General features: G+C 46.7%; 3 protein-coding genes across 3 annotated transcripts; 2 read left to right on the plus strand and 1 right to left on the minus strand.

The window, feature by feature from the left end:
- Positions 1 to 1,543: 1,543 nt before the first annotated feature.
- On the minus strand, positions 1,544 to 2,616 carry LOC127385314 (proto-oncogene Mas-like). Its single transcript, XM_051620963.1, has one exon. The coding sequence runs from the start codon at positions 2,614 to 2,616 to the stop codon at positions 1,666 to 1,668; it is 951 nt and encodes a 316-aa protein (XP_051476923.1). The 3' UTR covers positions 1,544 to 1,665.
- A 9,689-nt stretch (positions 2,617 to 12,305) lies between these two features.
- On the plus strand, positions 12,306 to 13,250 carry LOC127385315 (olfactory receptor 4S2-like). The gene has a single exon (XM_051620965.1). The coding sequence runs from the start codon at positions 12,315 to 12,317 to the stop codon at positions 13,248 to 13,250; it is 936 nt and encodes a 311-aa protein (XP_051476925.1). The 5' UTR covers positions 12,306 to 12,314.
- A 3,147-nt stretch (positions 13,251 to 16,397) lies between these two features.
- LOC127385241 (olfactory receptor 4S2-like) lies at positions 16,398 to 17,345 on the plus strand. The gene has a single exon (XM_051620844.1). It carries the CDS (start codon positions 16,416 to 16,418, stop codon positions 17,343 to 17,345), a length of 930 nt encoding a protein of 309 aa, XP_051476804.1. The 5' UTR covers positions 16,398 to 16,415.
- The last annotated feature ends 3,668 nt before the right edge of the window (positions 17,346 to 21,013 follow it).

Here is a 21,013-nt window from a genome sequence, read left to right on the forward strand (position 1 = left end):
ATAAGACCGAGGGTCACACGTGGCGCTGCCTCTCCCGGAGGAACAGCCGCTGCGGGACCGTATTTTAGGGTGGTAGTTAAGAATACACCCCCGCCACGCCCGCAACTTGCTGCTGAGAGCAGTGTTTAGTTTCCGAATTAACCGGTTTATTAAGGGTTCACGCAAACTGTGGGATGAGGTTTAGGGAAAACGTACCAATGGCAAATGGCTACCGGGGATATATCAGGGAAGAGACGTGTCCTTCAGGGAGGTGATGCAAAAAGTGCTGTGCTCTGAAGGGGTTCTCTCCGAGAGAGGGTTGTGGATCAAAGGGGAGGGAGGGAGGAGTTGAGCCTGGCAGGGCAGTTAGAGGGAGTGTGTGTGTGTGTCCGTGGGTGGGTGTTCACCCTTCTGTAGCGTGTGGCTCCTGGGATGCGGCTTCTTCTCCAGCTGGCAGGGCTCGGCAGCAGGTCCGTAGGGGGGCAGCTTCCCAGTAACAGGGGTGACCCCCCCCAGCAGCAGCAGGAGGAGCGGGCAGGCTCCAACCCCGGGGCAGAGCAGCAGGCAGACCGGGCAGGCAGCTAGGGCAGGATCTCGAAATCCGTGGTTTCGGGGGGCAGCCCCTCGCGGCTCGGCAGCGATTTGGTTTTCCCAGCAACCGGCAGCAAAACGGGGGGGGGGGTGGGGGGGCTCTGGCCCCGGCCCCGACGGCTGCGGGAAAGACCCGGTGTTCCCGGGGTCAGAATCCCGGCACTCTCACCCTGAGGGCTCAGGCTGGATCCCCGGGGCAGGCAGGCAGAGCCCCGGCACCAGGCTCCGCAGCAGGGGGGTGTCCCACGCAGGAATGTCCGAGCAGACCTCAGTCCCACCTGCTGAACTTACTGCCTTTTTATATCCCCGTGACACCCCTGTCCAGTCAGTGTCACTGTCCAGAGCCAACTGGCATCCATGAGTCCCAAGTTAGGGCGGTAACTAGTAAGGGCAATTCATAACTTGTTGCCCATTCTTCCTGCCTTATATCACACCTACTGTCTTGCTTTCGTTTGTCCTTGAGCAGCAGGCCTGGTTTTGGTCCCTTAGCTGGGTATAATCAGCCTTTGCTGACTTAAAAGGCATTTTGTTTAGTCTTATGTGGGGAAGAAGAGGAAGAACCGTTTCCCACAGGTTGCATGTGTTCCTGAAATGCAGGTATTTCAAATAAAGTGAGACAGGGAGAGAATCTCCATCCAGGAGCTTCTTTCAACAGGAGGAGGGCTGGTTTCCATCTCATCTTCAGAGATCTGAGTGAAAAGTGACTGAGAATGTATTAGTTTGATCTTATTGTGCTCCGAAGGAAAGAGATTTATTGAGTGAGCTGCAAATTCTGAGGGGGATTCCTTTGATGGCACGAAAACACCAAGACACTTCCCCTTATCAAATTGGAATCATTTAATGGCCACGGAAAAGAAACAGGCACTTTCAATGTGGTCCTAAAACAGGTCACATCAATTCTGTAGTCCAGCTGCTTATCTGTTTTCACCAACCACAGATGGAGCTTAAATAAGTAAATAAAGGGTAGAGATCTTCACAGCAGATACTGAAGGTTAGGTGAGACAAACCTTCACCAGTACCTCAGAGTTTTTCAATTCTGTAAACTGTTGTCCCACAGCTCCAGACCAGTGTTACTCTGCTGGGTACTGCAGGGTATTAGGAGGACATAGTTATTGTGTCGCGGGTTTCTCGTTCATCTTTGTCATCTTCTGAATCTTCAAAGGCCCTCTGGAATGCCAGCCTGAGGGCAAGCTTGATTCTCCGATCCTTGTAGCTCCCCACAAGGAAGTAGATGACAGGGTTGAGACTGCTGTTTACACAGGACAGCACAAAACCAATCTCTGGGGAGTAGAGAAATTTGTAGCCCAAGAAGTCCAAGAGGATCATGGTGCCCAGAGGCACAGCAAAAATGAGGAAGAAGAGGACAGTGAGCATGATGACAGTGAAGAGCCTGCCTGTTCGGAGGTGCTGGGTGCTGCACTTGACTCGAAGGAAGAGGATGAGGCTGAAGAGCAGCATGAGGGGCGTGCAGAAGAGGAAGTCCAAGGATCCAATGGTGATGAGCAGGAGGTGGCAGGTCCTGGCAGAGCGGCGAACGGTGCAGAAAACGTACCCGAGGGTGTTCAGCAGCAGGGAGAGCCCCCAGAGCAGGCTGGAGATGAGGCCAGACAAGTGCTTTGGGCGGTGGCTTCGGCACCAGATTGGAGAAAGGACAGAGAGGCACCTCTCAATGCTGATGGCAGTCAGGAGATACAAGCCCGTCCCGTACATGAAAAGATCCAGGAAGAGGAATATCCCAAACTGCACCCCCACGTTGAACTGCATCAGGTACTGCACCGTCTCGACGGCGATGCAGAGGAGGTACCCGAAGTCGGCGGCCGCCAGGTTCAGGATGTAGACCGTGAAGTGGTTCCTGCGGATGCGGAAGCCAAGGTACCACAGGACCAGCCCGTTCCCCACCATCCCACAGGCAGCACTGATCAGGCAGAAGCTCTCCATGAACTTGAGGACAGCGTAGGATGGTTCTGCCTTCCCCACAGCCCCACTCTGGTTCATCCCGTGGGCCTGGCTGGCTGCAGTGGGAAGGAAGGCTGATGGCGTAGTCATGACAAGTGATTTCAGACAGACCTGCAAGCAGAGAGGAGGGAGGTGGCAACTCCAGGGTGACTTTTCCCTCAGGGTAGTGTTTCAAGGTTTGTTCCAGCTCATTGTAGCCAGATCTTGATTTAGGGAGGCACTGCTGTGCTTAGAGCACATTGTGCAGAGCACTGAAAGGCCAAATTCAATACAACAGGTAGGATAAATTAGATTGCAGTGCATTTCTCCCCTTGTAAAATGCATTTCTCGAGGGTCCTTTTTGCAGTTCAGTACCAGGAAACAAATGATCTTTAAAAATCAATGATAGCTTAGATTAATCCTGTCTGAAAAGTACCTCATGTCTGAACAAAATGTGATCCCAGTGTTAACAACTCTGCTATAACTGTCTTTGCTTCATGTGGCTGGGATTAGGTGAGACAAATCTTGTCAAAAGTGTGTGGAAGTTCTAGGCAATCAGCATGCAAGCCCCATCAGCATGAGAGAAAACAGGGTTGAGAGTACTGCAAAGAGCTGGTAGGTTTTTATGTTGATGGCTGATTTCTATTTTAATAAAGTGTAGTTTTGTATGGTTGGTTTGTTCTCTTGAGTCCTATGTACAGGAAATAGAGTCAGCCCTTAATAACTTCCTTCTCAGAAACTGCAAGAACCAGATGTGGGACAAAATGTCTGACCCTCACAGGGCATTGAATTATGGCTCAAATAATTATTTCCTCCCTCATTAAGTTCCCCCCATTTCCTGAGGCAGTTCATCCTGCTTCTTCCTCCCCATTGCACTGGGATCTGAATGAAAATGTTAAGCACAATTTTAAAAGTTAAAAAAAAAAACCACATAGATTTCACACCCTTTCTTTTGTCTGACGAGGTGAAGCAGCATGACTCTCCTCCTCTCTCCCCACCAGCTATTCATTTTGACATGAGAAGACAGAGAAATATGATGAAAGACAGCAGGAGAGAGTTAAAGAGGAGAGAGGAACAAGTCAAAATGGGGAGACCCGGGAGATGTGACTCATTGAACAGTGTAACCAGCATGAATATTCTGTTTTCTCTTTGTAAGATGCTGCAGAACACATGGGGACAGACTTCCATAAACAAGCTAAATGTGACAGATTGAGTCATTCTTGCTTCATCTCAGCACCCCAGACACACTGTCTTCAGTGCTGCATGGACAGAGGCAAGATAAATGCCATTTACACCTTGCTGTTCTACCTGGCTTCACCATTCTAAATGCAAAAATCCCATTTCATTTTGCCTTTAAAGCTGCCACTGGAATTAATGAAGGTTTCTGAGCACCTCCAGCAGGTGTCTTAGGTAGGTGTGCAGTCTCCTGCCTGTCTTTGCTGACACATTGCAGAGTGCACCTCCAGTAAGAGGATGAGTGTGTGGAAAGCTGGAGTCAGCTGAGATGAATTCCACCCTTAACTTCACCAAAGTGATGTGAAAGGATGTGACATCTTTAGGGTTGACTGAAACCAGGGAACTTCTGGCACTGCACCATAGTCTTATATAGGAAGCTGGATGATTCCATCCTCAGCTGTTACAGGACCCTAAGCACTTCTGACATGAAGACTTTAGAGACCAGTGGTCTTCTCTCTAAAGAAGGGACCACTGTTCTTTAGAGACCAAAGGTCTCTGAAGAAAGAATTTTAGTGCATACTGAAACCATCATCTCCTTCAGAACGCACAGGATCTGTGTTGCAGCACAGTTCCACAACAGGAACATCCCTGAGTTCAAACTCACCTTCTTTTTCCTTGTCTGGGGAAACCAGCATCCTGCCTGACCAACATCACCTCCTCCCTGAACATCTGGAGCAAGCAAATTGAAAAGTTGCAGCTTTCTGACTTTGTTCACTCCCTCACTATCTGCTTGTGGGGTGTCAGCAGAGTATCAGACCTTGATTCGCAGCAGAAAGCAGCTGCAGTAGCTCTAATTCTGTGAACCAAGCCTGGTGTGAGGAGAAAGGAAGACCCAGTTGTTCAGTGGTTTCCTAAAGTTTAAAATACCCAAGAAATTCTTCACCATGAGGGTAGGAAGGCACTGGAATAGGTTGCCCAGGGAAGCTGTGGCTGCCCCCTCCCTGGAAGTGTTCAAGGGCAGGTTGGATGAGGTTTGTGCAGCCTGGTGTGGTGGGAGGTGTCCCTGCTTATAGCAGGGAGGTTGGGTCCTGATGATCTTTAACATCCCTTCCAACCTTCACCACTCTATGATTCTGCGATTCTATGATTCTGTGATTCTTTTTACATCTATGTAATGTGCAACAAATTTCTCATTCATTTGAAAAGGCCATGAACATCTGAGTGTCACTTGAAGTCTGTCTAAGCCTTCTGACCAGGTGTCCACTTTAGGAAAGCGGTTTTCCTACTTCCCAGCTGCAGTCATCTCCAGAAAGCAACCAAGCACCTCCTCCAGAAGTGTCTCTCTCTCCCATGGGCATTCAGGGAATGCCAGGTGACTACCTGTCTAACTTAAGCTTGCCAAACATATTTCCTAATGACACATTCATGTCTCCAAGACACATTCAAGATGTGAGTCTGCATCATTAACTGAACTAATTAGTGAAATCTTGCATCAAACAGCAGCAAACTGAGCCTACGTGGTCTTTTATCCCCTTGACATTGACCTTCCTTCCTGTGGTTTACACTCTGAATGCCACATTGTTCTTGTGAACAACCACAAAAGCATTTTGACACCACAAAAAGCATTTTAGACTATAGAGAGAAAATGATGATGATTTTCTTGCCTAATATTAAGTGATCATTTAAGACCTAATCTTCTACTGCTAGATCTCTGAATGATGGCATCTTCTATTCCAGATTTGTATCTAGAGCAATTCAACAGCACTTGCTCATGGAAAAGGGTCCCCAGAACGAAGCTCTCATCTGGAAAAGGCACGAGACACATGGTTACCTACAACCAATTTCTAACCAGCAGGAGAAGAAAATGTTTGATCTCCTCTTCCTTCAGGTTTTTTTTCTCCTCCCTTCCCCTCACCATCTCTCCAAAAGCAGGGCAGAAAGCATTAGACAGAGTGCAATGGCAAAGATACCACCTAGGAATTTCTCACCTTTTTGTGGGTTCCTTAGAATTGCAGGGACTCTTTTGCAGCAGCTGCCTGGTATGGATCTGCTGGGGACAATTGTCACCTGAATTCTGTGACATATGGTCCTGCTAGAATCCTTGTGTCACACTGCAATGCTGGGGGATTCAGATGCTGTTTAAAAAGCCTCGGTCTCTTCAGCGTCACATCCCACGGGCAGCTAATCACCCTCTTGAGGAAACAGCGAGTTTTGGGGGTGTGGTCACTTCGGTTTGAACTTCCCCCTTCCCTCTTTGTACAGAACCTGTCCGTGTCATGGTTCTGGAAATGTATTTTTACTACTTCTCCCTTCTTCAGCCATTTCACAGTTCAAAGAAAACACGAACTGTTTGTGCAAATTTTCACTTTGCCTCTTGCTCTGCTGCTTGGTTTCCTACTTGTGCATCTGAGATGCTCTATTTCTCAGGCCTTGAAGGGGGTGCCTCACTGCTGCCCAGGATCACAGGGACTGGGAAATTATCAGTCCTTTTCTATAACATCTGATGGTGATTTCACAACCTCCCTCAGCACAACTTCTCATTCTTCTGGGACCTGTTGTCCCTTCCAAACCAGCCTTAACACACCCATCACCACTGAGTGTCCTCTTCTGACCCTCAGCCTCTTCCAACACAAGTTATCACCCTACTTAGTCCTTATTGCTACACACAACCTTTCCTGGAGGAGGGTCCACCCAGACTCCATAGCCTTAGCACACTCAGCAGCTACAATTGCACAACCTCTGCTTGGGCTGCCTTCAAGACCCCATCCCTGCTTCTGCTGTCATGAGTTCTTTTCATGCAGCTTCACACCCCACAGAATTACCTGCCACTTCATGCTGTCTTTCAGCAGAGTCCTCCACTGCACCTAGGCACTTCCACTTTCACAAAACCCCTCCAGACAGCCTCCAGCCTTACATTTCCAGTTTCACAACTTCCCCTCCCAAAAAAACAGTGCCCCAGCCCCATCCTGCCCACTCTAAATGTACACCTCTTCACCACCTCATGGCTCTACCAAGACAGCCCCTCACCAGCAATCACTGCCCACCCCCAACACCTCACTCATCTTCTCACCATGCACAGTCCCTCCATGGGCATGAGCTACCATAGTGTCCAGGCCCCTGTGCCAAAGTAACTGGAGTGAAAGCAGGGGTAACACCTTTCTCCTTTCCTGGCAGTAAGCACATCCTTCTAGGGAACTATTTTGCAACAGGAGATACCAGAAGCTCCTGATTTGGGCTTGTGCATTGAGTCACTTCTGCTTGTCCATTTGGCTAAGGAAGCAAAGGGAAAGGAGTGTGATTCTAGCCAAAGTGCTGCCTTGTTTGTCAGTGGATACAGAAACTGGCAGATCTGGCCCAAATAGCTTCAAGGGCAAATACCTGGTGGTTCATCTGTAGCTTCTTCTGTCATTTCTTGTTCCTTTTTCTTTCCCAAAGAGTGTAGGATGGTTTTTACTTTCTTTCCCAATACTCTGTTTCCTATAGTGACTGTTAACCCTTACTAACCTGCCCAGGTCTCCCAGCTACAATGTAGGATTATACTTAAGTTAGAGAAGAATTTAACCTCCTCATTAATGTGGAGATGTCCATTTTCATTGCTTGGTTCATGGCTTTTTATGTCAGGAGATTGTTACATTACCTTGGATGTTATTGGGCCATTCTAAATGTCAAGAAATGTCAACAAAACAAAGGAATGGACAGTGGATGAAATTGTTTATTGACACCCCTAAGTCAGAAGCTAAAAGACTTCAGAGCAGTGATGAGTTTCAGTTGAACTGATGCATGAATTGGCAAATCCATTTGCTTTATTGTGGTTTGTTTCATAGATCCACCTTTGGCTGCAGAACTTTTAGTTAAGGAAGATGAGGCTCTTCCTGACAGCAAGAATGCATAGAACCATAGAATGGTTTGGTTTGGGAGAGACCTTGAAAGGTCATCTAGTCCAACCTCTTCTGCCATGGCCGGGGGCATTTTTCACTAGATTATCTTGCTCAAAGCCTCATCCAAATCCAACCTGACCTTGAGCTTTTTCCAGTTATGGGCCACTGACAACTTCTTTGGGCAACCTGTTCCAGTGTCTCACCAGCCTCATCATAAAGAACTTCTTCCTTATATCCCACCTAAATCTCCCCTTTTCAGTTTAAAACCATTGCCTCCTGTCCTCTTGGAAAAACTTTTCTCTGTCTTTCTTACGGACACCCTTTATATGTTGAAAAGCCACAAGAAGGTCTTGAGGAGCCTTCTCTTCTTCAGGCTGGACCCTCTCAGCCTTACTTTGTAGGAGAGCGGTTGCAGCTCTTGGATTGTTTTTGTGACCCTCCTCTGGACCTGCTCCAGTAGATTCATGTCTGTCTTATGCTGAGGACCCCAAGAGCTGGATACAATACTTCAGCTGGGGTCCCACCAGAATGGAGTAGAGGGCAAGAATCAGTTCCCTCAACCTGCTGGTCACAATTATTTTTATGGAGCCCAGGATACAATTTGCTTCCTGGGCTGCAGGCTCACATTGTCAACCTTTCATCCAGCAGTACCCCCAGGTCCCTGTCTGCAGGGCTGGTCTCAATCACTTCATCCTCCTGTCTGTACTGATAGTGGGGTGCACAATTTTGCACTGGGCCTTGCTGAACTTCATGAGGTTCTCATAAGCCCGCTCCTCAAGCCTGGCAAGGTCCCCTGGATGCCATCCCTTCCCTCAAGGCCCCACTCAACTTGGAGTCATCTGCAAACTCGTCAAGGGTGCACTTGGTCCCACTCTCTGTCTCACTGTTGAAGATACTCAACAGTATTGGTCCAAAGATGGACCCTTGAGGAACACCATTTGTTGCTGGTTTCTACTTGGACGTTGAGCCATTGCCTGTAGCTCTTTGGATGTGGCCTTTGTCCGGCCTAAGTAATTTTGTTCAAAATCTAAATGTTGATTTCTGACCTAATCCCACCCCAAAATCAGGTCTGAGGTAGATCAAGTGAGTCAATTTTTGGAGAGCTTTTCCATTTTCTTCCCACAGAAGAGCCTCAAGTGAAAGTGACTCAACTCAGCTGACTTCCACGGGCATAAAAGAGCTGACTTCCCTCCTTGGTTTTCCCCGTTTGTGACAGAGGATTTTTAAACTTCCTCTGCAGTGTGCTGACCCTTGCCAAAGCATGCAAGTTCCTGCAAGAGGCTTCGTTCACTGGGTTGCCAGTGATGAAATTACAGGCAAAATAGGACATGAAGGGTCATCAGGAGCTATCCCAAGTCATCTGTCCTTGAAACTCAGCTTCATCATAACCACTACTGAGAGGAGAGTGCCCAACCTGCCCTTTCAAAGACCACCAGGACAGGTGATTCTTTACCACCCCCAGAGCATGGCACCACTCTCCTAACTACCAGAAATCTCTCTTGACTTGTTTTCTTAAAGAAGATTTCTCTTATACATGGTTTCCTTTTGGGTGGCAAGGATGGGAAGTGCTGCTTTCTTACTCACAATGCTATGAGACCAAAGCAGTGGATCTCATGGGCCCTTGGGAAAACCATAAAGCCTTGCTTGATGAAGGACTCTGGAAAGGGTTAAGCAGACTAAGTCACTGCTCATGCTTGTCCAGTTTCATATTCAGCTCATCCATTGGCTGTTGATTCTACTGGAGAAATCCTGAAATGCCTTAACAATCTCATTATCACTGACTGATGGTTAGTTCTTTAAAATATGTTTGCTTAAATTTTTCAGGTGGAACAGAACTGATTTATCTTCCTTTGTCCTTTCCTTTCATGCCTTCCTTTCACTGAGGCTCCACACCTCCCCCCTCCAGCCCCAGCAGCCTATCAAGTGGGAGATCTCCTTGGAGAGGTTTACAGAGAGCTACTTAAGCAGTTTCCTTCTCAGCTTCTTTCTGCTGCTGGGGTGTGGACCCAACAATCTGCAGGTCAGGCTGTGCTGATCACACAGCCCATCACAGCAGTTTTTACACGGGCAGGAAATACCAGGATAGACTTGCAGTACAGGAAAGCAAAAGATTAGGTTAGATGGGATTATAAAAGGCACCTCTTTGGGTTGTTGGAAGCTTTCCAGAAGCTGTTCTATATTCCGTAAGGCTCTAACACATTCCTACCAGGGAAGGCAGGTGTTGAGGAGATAAAAACAGACATCACACAAAAAATTGTATCTCCAAACACAGAGGAGGTAAGTTTTCCAGGTGTCTGAATTCTTCCTTTTTGTGTGTGGGTTGGGGTTTTTTTGTGTTTTGTTGTTGTGGGTTTTTTTTTTTCCTTTCTTCATATCTTGTTCTGATTTCCTTTCCTCTTTTGTTTTCTCCTTCTTGAACAAATGTGAAAATACAAGAAGAAGCTGTCACTACCTTTATCACCTGTCTGAGGCTTTCTTTGACTGGAACCACCCACAGAGCTAGTTCTGTACTCCCAGATTAGATGATTTTGTTACTTTGTTTCCCACTAACCACCCGAAATTTTAGGGAATAATGAGATAGTTCAACTTCTCATCATTTCTAGAGTGTTATCAGTCCCTATTCTCTTTATTTTATTTTGCAGTTGATTGCATTATCTCACCTACCTCTAGTCTCTCCCTGAAAAGATACTTTTAGAGGTAAAATATAACTTGTGGGAATCCTCTACTGAATCCATCATTCTAGTCACCCTCTTCGAGTCAACAGAAACAGGCACCTCCAGCATGTGATTAATCACATCTTTAAATGCTCAGCTTAGGTAGGTCATGAACTGCCCTGCAAAAGCAGGAAAATAATGCATATGACTGGCTCAGATCTATCCTTCCAAAATACACACCTGGTTTTAGCTTAGGTGTTTCCCATCTTCAGGAATAGAGTTTCCCTTGATCACTTATCTTTTGGTCACTTCTTTCTGAACCACTGATAGTAACTTGTGGGGCTTGTTCCCCGTTCTGCTCTGGCCTTAGTGATCTTTTTTCCCTTGGAAATAGATCAGAAAAAGAATTATCCATGTGAGCTTTAGCCCCTTCCTTGAGCATCTTTTACCTGTAGTTAGTACAGCTGAAGGCACAGGAAAAGTCCCTTACTTTCCCAACTTCCTCTCTTTGTGGGTTGGAGAGCAATTTTGGTTTTTCTCCATTTCAGTGTTTCCTGTGGATGCTTCATCACTTTTTTTTTTTGCCTGCACAAGTTTCTGATTGTGCTGTAATTTCGAGTAGGTGCTTGACAATTTGAATTAACTGAATCATTCCACACATCTGCTCAGATCACCCCCGGAAACAGGGGGAACTTCTTGTATTTTTTTTCATTGGGCAAGATCTGCAAGGGCAAACTGGGAATGTTTTGATACTCAGATGAATCTCATACAGCTGATAATTTGTTTCTAAGAGGTGCCTATTTTTGGTTAAACTCTGTAAAGAGCTAAACAAAGTGGTTTCCAGGCTTTTTTTGACCAAAGCAAATCTGCTATCTGGGTGCATAATGGCATGTTGGTAATGTTAAGGACTGAGTAGTTTTAAAGATGTCACTAGGAAATAATCTACATGTACTGCTCTGGGGTCTTGGATGGAACAGGCTGAACCAAAGCAGCTCCACGTTCCCACTGGAATGTGACCATGTCTGAAAGGAGAAGATCTAGAGATGCAGATAAATGCCTTAGAGATAAGGAGTTCAGCCATAGCACACACAGAAAAATGGGAATGGCATTGAGGAAAGCTCTGAGCTTCTTTCAGGGGACATAAAGGCTTGTTCTCTGAAGTTTATTTTATCATGGTGCTGTTAATTGTCCTTCTTGTCAATGGAAAATGAAAGGATCCTTTTAAGGACCTTAGTTCAGCTGCTCTGCCTGTAGAAAGAGACTTTGACCACCAGCTGGACTGGCTTCACCAAACAGAAATTAACCCCTTCCCCCAGTATAAAGTAAAATTAATACAATACTGGGACAGAAGAACTGGAAAGATCCTTCCATTCTTCCTTCCTCTCAAAGGAATGTTGCTGAGGTTTGAAGCTAAATGCTAGAGCAAGTCGTAAGTGAAATTGTTTACTGTTTTCCCCAGGACAGGCAACTTCCCCAGAGCTCATTGTTCAGCCCAGGAAGATGCAAATTTATGTTTCAAAATGTATATTCACAAGAGACTTTTTATCTTTCCTCTGTGAGTGGTTTCATTTCCTCTCCAAACAACAATTCAAAGATCATTTTGACTTTTAAAATTATTCAGGTTTCTAAGGAATATCTCCAGGTGTTCTCAATGGCCCTGTTTTACAGAGACTGTTTTCATGGGCTGGGTTTTTACACTGAGGGCAAACATGCTTTTAAACATCAGTAGCCCCTGAGGTGCTCAGGGTGAACACTCTGACCTTGTCCTTAGCACACCAGCCACAGATCCAGTCCTTCAAAAGCCTGGAGAGCCAGGATGGAGGAACATCTCACCAAGTGCACCTCTCTCAGTGCTGCAGTAGACACAGCTCAACTCTCATGCAGGGAGAAGGAAATACCTTAGGGGGGAAGAAAAAAAACAAGCAACAAAACCCCCACTCCATAAACTTAATACTAATTCTATGTATTTCTTTGCCTGAATGCACTTCTGATAAAGAATTCATTATTTATAATGAAAAAAACCCCACCTGATTAATAATTTGTCTTTATTTTCCCATGTGCCCAGGCTGTACATTGTGTATTCACCACTCAACTGATTAGCATGGAGAATGCAAGCAGTGTGAAGGAATTCATCCTTTTGGGCCTCTCAGAGAATCAAAGGGTGCAGAAAATATGTTTTGTGATGTTTCTGCTCTGCTATGTGACTATTGTGGTGGGAAACCTGCTCATTGTGATCACTGTAATTAGCAGTCAACTCCTGAACTCTCCCATGTATTTCTTTCTCTGCTACCTGTCCTTTGTAGACATCTGCTACTCTTCAGTCACGGCTCCCAAAATGATTGCTGACTTCCTTGTGGAATATAAAACCATCTCCTTGGTGGGTTGCATGGCACAGCTGTTTGGAGTCCATTTCTTTGGCTGCACAGAGATCTTCATCCTCACCGTGATGGCCTACGACCGCTACCTTGCCATCTGCAGACCTCTCCACTACACCACCCTGATGACCAGGCGTGTGTGTGGCCAGCTGGTGATGGCCTCCTGGGTGGGAGGCTTCGTGCACTCCCTCGTGCAGACTCTTCTCATCACTCACCTTCCCTTCTGTGGTCCTAACAAAATTGACCACTACTTCTGTGATGTCCACCCCCTCCTACAACTGGCATGTACCAGCACCTACTTTGTGGGCGTCATCGTTGTTGCCAACAGTGGGATGATAACTTTGAGCTGTTTCGTCATCCTGGTCACCTCCTACGTTGTCATCCTGGTTTCCTTGAGGAGTCAAACATCTGAAGGGAGGCACAAGGCCCTCTCGACCTGCGGGTCCCACATCACAGTGGTGATTCTGTTCTTTGGGCCATGCACCTTCATCTACATACGCCCATCCAGCCACCTGTCAGAGGACAAGAGAGTGGCAGTGTTCTACACTCTCATCACCCCCATGCTGAACCCACTCATCTACACCCTAAGAAATGCAGAGGTGAAGAGTGCCATGAGAAAACTCTGGGCCAGGAAAGTGGGAAGGGAAAATGGAAAGGTGTAGAACTGTGGTAACGTTGTCAAAGGATCAGAGGAAATCAAGCATCTTCCACTCTCATGTCTTTGCTGAAAATTCCCCAAGAACTGCCTTTCAAGTAACAACTTGCTGCGAGCTCCTCTTGTGACTCGAAAAGCAAGAAGGTTCATTTCTTTATTTGAAAGATGTTGGGAACCCTGTGACAAGCAGGCATTCCCTCTCTATTCTCTTGTCACCTAGTGCAGCCCCAGGCCTGGGGCTCCTGAGTACTGACTGAGACACCAGTCCCAAAAATACTGAATGTTATCCAGGGAGAACATCCCATTATTCATGTATAAACTTCTAGACCAACTCCATCTGCTCTGTACACCATTAAGCTGGGACAGAGAGGGCTGTGGTCACCTGCTGCTGGCAACTGAGGCCCCTTTCTGCCTGCAGGAAATGCCTTTTTGTGAGAACCCCCTTGTGGTATCTTGAATCAATGAGTTAGAAATGAAAAATGTGGTGTTAGGTGCTAGACAGTTCATTTGCTGGTAACAGGAGGGGAAGCTTCTCTCCTTCCCCTGTCAGTGCAATAGGAACCTTTCTGCAATGTTCAAAGTCAGGTTGTTCCAGGCTTTGATGAATCTGAACTAGTGGAAGATGTCTCTACCTGTGGCAGGGTGGTTCTTCAAATGTTCCTTCCACCCCAAGCCGTCCTATAATTCTCTTTACTTCACCTATCACTGCTGCCATCCTTCCAACCATCCCCTCAATCCTCCAGCTCTGCCTCAGGGTTTTTTTTTTTTATTTTAAAGTTTAGACTAATATGGCAAATATTTGACCATAGCTTATGGAAGGTGTCAATGAGAGCAACATCAGGCTCCCCTTTTCTTTGACAAGCAATCTTACAGGAACTTGATACTTGGGCTAAAGAGTTGAGTCTGTGTCTTGCATTTTCTCAATAGACATATGTGATAAGCAGTGAGAAGTAACCACAAACCTTTCTAAATTGTTGAATAATTTCCTGTTGTACTTCTTGTTTCAAATTTGGGCAGCAGTTGGCTAAGAGGCATCAGTCTCTAGTACAGTTGTGACATTTTCTTGTGCTGTCAACACACAATAATAAGAACAAGTTAGTAAGAAATAAGAAAGTGTAAGAGAAATATTAGCTTAGGACAGAAAACAGAACTTGTATGTCTTGTTTCTTTACCTCCAGAATCTTTGATTGCAACAATAAGATGAATAAAAATCTTGCAAAGGGCCAGGTGTGATATTTATTTGAAATGCTTCCAGAAGAAATACCTGTCCAATAGTAAATAAAGTCTATCTATCTGCACAGTCACCATACAAGCAAACAAGCCAACCCATCTGCAAGGCAACAGTTCAGATAACCACACTCCAACATCTCTCTCCAGAGGCTACCCTAATAGCTATCCAATTTTTAGCTCCTTGTCCACTGGTGATTTCTGACAAAACTTCACATGCCTCTGGGATCTCATTACTCTTTACAGTCTCGTGCTTCTGCTGTGTGATCTACTTTAAATATTCCTAACACAGATTCCCCATCCTGTGAGAGATAATTGTTCTTGTAGATGCTCTTGGAAGGTGCTTTTTGCAGGATGAGAGATGTAGGTAGAGAGTCAGGCTGTTCTTTTCAGCCATGGTAGGTTTCAGGTTTGGCAGAGATTTGGGCTGCTTTCACAACAGCTAAGCAGCCACTTGCAGCTGAGACATCTGCTGAAGCCACCTAAAGTGGTCAGAGGAGGTGATCAGAAGAGGTCATCAGGGGAGGAACAACACGTGAACTCTCGGGGACTGGCAAATATGAGCTGTGTAAGTGTGCTGATGTTCTTCCTTTGCTTTGTCCAGATGTCACTGAAATCCTGCCCTTGAAAACAGGCGGTTCTGGTGAGTGACTCTTGTGAGGTCCTTTTTATGAATCAGAAAAATCTCAATTAGAGGTTCTTCAGCATTGTTCTAGTTCATGTCTTATTTGCTCTCCCTCCCAGTTATATGCCATTTCCAGACCTGTCAAAAGGGTGTTGTCAGTATTAGGGAGAGGACTCAGGAGCTTAAGACAGCTCATCATCAGCCTTGTTTGAAGTGGACATGTCAGGCAGCAACGATTACAACACACACTTGTGTCTTCCCCACAGTGCTCTCCCTCTGCCTATGGAGGGGCATGAAGAGAGGGATGGAGACACTAAAGAGCCTTTCCTCTGCTGCCCGAGTTGGGGAGTAGCCCAGAGGTGAGGCAAAGAGCTCTGGAGAAGGAACTGAGTGTCCCATGGTAGTCAAATAGAATTCAGACCCCAAAGGGTCTGGTATCACAGACAAGGTTGGTTACACACTTGCCACCTCTGTCTTCACATGTAAATTGAGCACTAGTGATACTTGTGCTCATGGGAACGGCACAGAGCTGAATTCCTGGGAGTCTGTGAGTACAGGAGGGTCACCAGCCATGCAGTCATCACCCCAGAGCCACTACAGGTGTATTTATGGTGTGTTCCTCACCAAGTCCAGCTTCCCCCCTACGCTGCTAACTCCCCCCCTCCCTGACCCAACACAACCTGGGTGAGGTTTACAAACTTCTGCTAATGCACCATGAATGGCAGTTAGCTCAAGATTAGTTCATTCATGTACTGTAGGAAAGGAAGACCATAAAAACACTGCCCAGCTCATTCTGTGGCTGAACTTACTCAGACCCATCACAGTCAGAGTGACAGTAAGGAGTAGTTCTGTTGCAGTCCTTTGGAGGACTGAAAAGGAAAGTACAGTCACTGCTTGTACAAGAACCTTCCTCAGGCTATGATCAAAGCATTGAGACTTGAATTATAACCACACTCTCTCTTTTGGTCAACTTTTATTTCCAAATGAACAGCATAGACCAAAAGCGGGTTTGGAGGGGACCTGGTAATGAGTGAGGCAAAGGTGAGAATTAGGATTCTTGAGAGTGTTGTTTCTACCACCATCCTCAAATAAATAATCTGAGTTTATTATATAGGTTAGTGATACATCCTGATTTGGGTATCACCTGTTTTTCCTTGAGGGAAGCATTGACTTTAAATGCAAACTGTCCCAAAAAGACAGCAAGGGAAATATGTTTAGCATTTACCAGAGCAGTGGGCACTCTGTGTGGGCATTGATAATGTCTCGTGCCTCAAGCTGTAGCTGGCATCTCTTTTCTCAGGTCCTGTCTACAGGGTCTCCATGGAGAACAGAAACAATGTGACAGAGTTCATCCTCCGTGGGCTGATCCAAGATAAGACAGCAGCAAAACTGTGCATCGTGTTGTTCTTAGTCTTCTATGTCAGTATCATTCTTGGAAACCTGGCTATCATCATGACTATAAAGAGAAGTGAACAGCTGAACTCTCCCATGTACTTCTTCCTGAGCTACCTGTCTTTAGTAGACATCAGCTACTCCACTGTCACAGCTCCCAAACTGATTCATGACCTTCTTGTGGAGAAGAAGACCATCTCTTTTGCGGGCTGTGTAGCTCAGCTGTTTGCAGGCCATTTCTTTGGGTGCACTGAGATGTTCCTGCTGACAGTGATGGCCTATGACCGTTGCATTGCTATCTGCAAGCCCCTTCATTACACCACCGTTGTGAACAAGCAGGTTTGTAGCTGGCTGGTGGCAGCTTCTTGGGTGGGAGGCTTTGTTCACTCAGTGGTGCAGACCCTGCTGGTCATCCAGCTTCCATTTTGTGGGCCCAATCAGATTGACCACTTCTTCTGTGATGTTAACCCTTTACTGAAGCTGGCCTGCACTGACCCCTACATCATTGGTGTCAGCGTGGCTGCCAATAGTGGTTTGATTTCCCTGAGCTGTTTTGTTGTGCTGGTTGTGTCCTATGCTGTCATCTTGGTTTCTCTGAGGACACGCTCTTCTGAGGGGCGTCTCAAAGCATTCTATACGTGTACTTCCCACATCACTGCTGTGGTTCTGTTCTTTGGGCCCTGCATTTTTATCTACATGCGCCCTTCCACCACCTTCTCAGCAGACAAGATGGTCTCTGTGTTCTACACCACCATCACTCCTATGCTCAATCCCTTGATCTACACGGTCCGAAATAAGGAGGTGAAAAATGCCATGAAAAGGTTGTGGGGCAGAAAAGTGAAGGGGAGTGAGAAATGAAACGACACAGTGGATGTCTGTAAGGTGATGTGAGCTTGAGAAACCCAGGGCAGGGAAAGAGAAGTCTTCAGGAGAAACTTGCCAGGAATGCTGCTCTGTGTCTAGCACAGCTGCTCAGAATGGAGCTGACACTAAATTCAAGAGTTTATGTGAGATTATTGTCAGCTGCCAAACCTGAGCCTTGGGGGTGGTGTTGTGGCATTTACCTTCAGGCACCTCATTGTCGTATCTTGGGTATTTGACCAGGCTTCTCCTGGCATTAGGTAAAAATCCCAAGTGTTTTGAGGGGTTGTTCTTTCCTACTAGGTCCTAAAATCTCTGGAGAGTAGCATCTCCTCACATTTCTGCACAAAGGAGTGGTGGTGGTACCAGGCTTCCCAGAGTAGGCAAACCATTCAGTAGGCACAGCACTTGCAGCTTTTATCTCACGTATTTTGATGTGCTAACATGACATGTCTGCAACTGAGCAAACCACTGGGGCAAGTCAGCAGCTTTTGGGCAGATGGGACTCATTTCAAGGCAAAACAGGACCAGGAGAGAAGGAGAAAGATATATTAGGTCTCTGCACGACAGGGAGGGATGGCAGATTGTACTGAAAAAACCAACAAAATAAACAAACCCCAAGATGTAAATATTAAAAACATTGTCTAGGCAGAGCATCCTGGAAGGTAGAGTGTGACCTTTCAGTCAGACACCCTGCAGCTACTCTGTAACCCATTCAGCTGGGAAATGGTGGCCCAATGTGTCTGCAAAATGGCTTGTTGCCTGCTGCTGGAACCAATCCCACCAGTGACATTCCTTTTCTGCTTGGGGCAAACACCTTGTTGTGAACTCTGCATTGTCACATGCTGAAGCCATGAGTTAGCTATTAAATCTGGTATTAGCTGCAAGTTTGGTCATTTGCTGATGCTGAGAACAGGAGGGAAATCTTCCCTCCTTCCCCTGCCAGTGCTATTTCCAGTAAGAAGAATTACTACAACTCAGTAGTACCATGATTCAAAAGCTCACCAGGCTAAGAGCTGCAGTGGTGAGCCTGAATGTTCCCATGTTCATGTGCATCTGCACCTGTGAAATGGGTGTAATTGAGCCTGTGTATTTCCCCTCATTGCCCTTCCTTGCCCTCCCTTGTCCCTCCTTCCCTTCTTTGCCCTTCCTTGCCCTTCTTTGACCTTCCTTTCCCCTCCTTTCCTTTCATTGCCCTTCTTTGCTTTTCCTTGCCCTTGCTTTCCCCTGTTTTCCTGTCCTTTCCCTTTCTTTGCCCTCTTCTCTTCTCCTTTCCCTTCCATTCCCCTCCTTGCCCTTCCTTGCCCCTTCTCGCCCTTAGACATTTGGAGGAAATTCTTTGCTGTGAGGGTGGGGAGAGCCTGGCCCAGGTTGCCCAGGGAAGCTGTGGCTGCCCCATCCCTGGCAGTGTTGAAGGGCAGGTTGGATGGGGCTGGGAGCAGCCTGGGCTGCTGGGAGGTGTCCCTGCCCATGCAGGGGGGTTGGAATTAGATGGTCTTTAAGCTTCCTTCCAACTCAAACCGTTCCATGGTTCTGTGTATTTGGTGCTTTCTGGAGAATGTCCACCTCTCTTTTGTTCTCCTTCCTGCCCCTGGCTCTTCAAACACTCTTAATCTGAGCTGTCCATGACAGCAAATGTAAGACATGCAAATTAATGCCCAGGTCCAAAAAACCCAAAACCCTCCTGTACTACAAACCTAAAAATTATGGCTATGCTTGCTTGGAGGGATTTCATGGAAAGGAGCTCTCTTCAGTTTATGTCACAGGTGACCTTTATGATCTATCAGGGCAGCAACCCAAGCAGGGTTAAAAACCACAGACATTGTCTGAGCCACAGCCCAGTGGAATAAGTGGGACAGTTTTCATAGCTTTATCTAGACACTGGGTGAAATGTCATGTTCTGGCCAATACTCTGGTGCTATTACTAGTCTGATCTGAGAGACAGGTACCTCAGTGGAAATAGCAGAATTAAAGATGTCTCCATACTGAGATGCAACCAAGCTCTTAGTTGACAACAGAAAATATTCCTCATCTTCTTATTAAGAATGTTATTGTTTGATTGACATTTTCCTCAGCCATGTCCAGTATGGAAAGGCAGAAGAATCTCATGACTCTGGGCAATGCTTTTCTACTGCAAACTGACTGATTGTAGCCAGGGCATGGAACTTCTAAAAACTTCTGTTGGCACTAATATTTTGGGAAGGGAAGCAGAGGAACAGGGTGGCCTTAAAATAGTTGACAGCTCCCTCATTTGCCTCAAGGTAATGGATGACACATGAAAATGCAACACAGCAAGTCCTCATTCCTTTCCCCTGTGTCGTAGTTTTGGGTCCAGCACCACAACAAAGGAACAGCCCCGTGGCTGCTCACTCAGCTCCCCCCACACACACACCCTGGGATGAGGAGGACAAAGCTCATGGGTCGAGACAAAGGACAAGGAGGGTTCTTCACCGATGAAGGTCCCGGGCAAAACAGACTCACCTTGGGGAAAAATAAGAATTTCATTTCACACTCGTCAAACACCCACAGGACACAGACACACACAGAGCAGGGCTTGCATATGTTACCCCCACCCCTCCCTTCTTCCCTGGCCCAAATCCCTTTGTTCCTGGGTTCTCTCCCTCCTTCCCCCCAGCGGCACAGGGGGATGGGGATGGGGTTTAGAGTCAGTTCACAGGCTGGTGGTTCCTGCTGCTCCTTCCTCCTCAGGAAGAAGGATTCCTCACAGTCCTTTCCTGCTTCCCCACGGGGTCCCTCCCATGGGTGACAGTCCTCCACCAACCTCTCCTCCTTGAGTCCTTCTCACGAAGTCCAGAGCTGCTCCAGCCTGGGCTTCCCACAGAGTCACGGGTGTTGCGAGAACAAACTCCCCTGAGTCCACAGAGTCCACAGGCAGCAAATCCTCTGGCCACAAAATCCAAGTCCAGTGGCCAAGTTCACCCCTCCTGCTGCCTTCAGGGAATGTTCCACCACGTTCCTGCATGAGTGCAGGGGCACAGCTGCCATCTCGCCATGGAAACTTCTGCTTGGGCACCTTCTTCCCCTTCCCCTCACCCACCACCAGCACCGCTCCCCTCCTCCAGCTCAGCTGTTCTCCCCCCAGGTGCCTCTCTGCCCAGGTGTTACAGCTGTTCTTTCCTATGTTAATGGCTGAGGGGCATCTATTGTCCCTCGAATGGATCTCTGTCTGGGTTTTGGAAGCAGGGGGAGCTTCTCAGCTTCTTACCTGAGCCACTCCTGGGGCCCTTCGCCCGCTACCAAAAAACCCACCAAACCAAACCAGAACACCATGGTGGTAAAATTAGAAGTAAAACATCACTTTCTGGGCAAAGAATTATCATCATTTCTCCATGTTTCCAGACAGAAGAAGAAGAGAAAGAGGGAACAATCACTGACAGAAGAGGAAGGTTCATCTTCTCTGGTGTTAGGGGGTACAAACAGATAGATTTCCAGGTTCTTGGAAGAGGCTGCTTCTTTCACTTCCCAAAGATGTAGCAACAATTGCCATAAAATTCAGTAACCACATTTCTCCTTTTGCTAGACTGCTTTCAGAGACTAGTTTCCCATCTTTAAAGCTCATGCCTTGTGATGGCTTCACCTTGGCCAGCTGCTGAATGCCCACCCAGCCCCTTTCTCACTCTGCTGCCTGTAAGAGGACAGGAGGA

This window comes from Apus apus, chromosome 5 (genome assembly GCF_020740795.1).
Source record: "Apus apus isolate bApuApu2 chromosome 5, bApuApu2.pri.cur, whole genome shotgun sequence".
Classification (NCBI taxonomy): Eukaryota; Metazoa; Chordata; class Aves; order Apodiformes; family Apodidae; genus Apus; species Apus apus.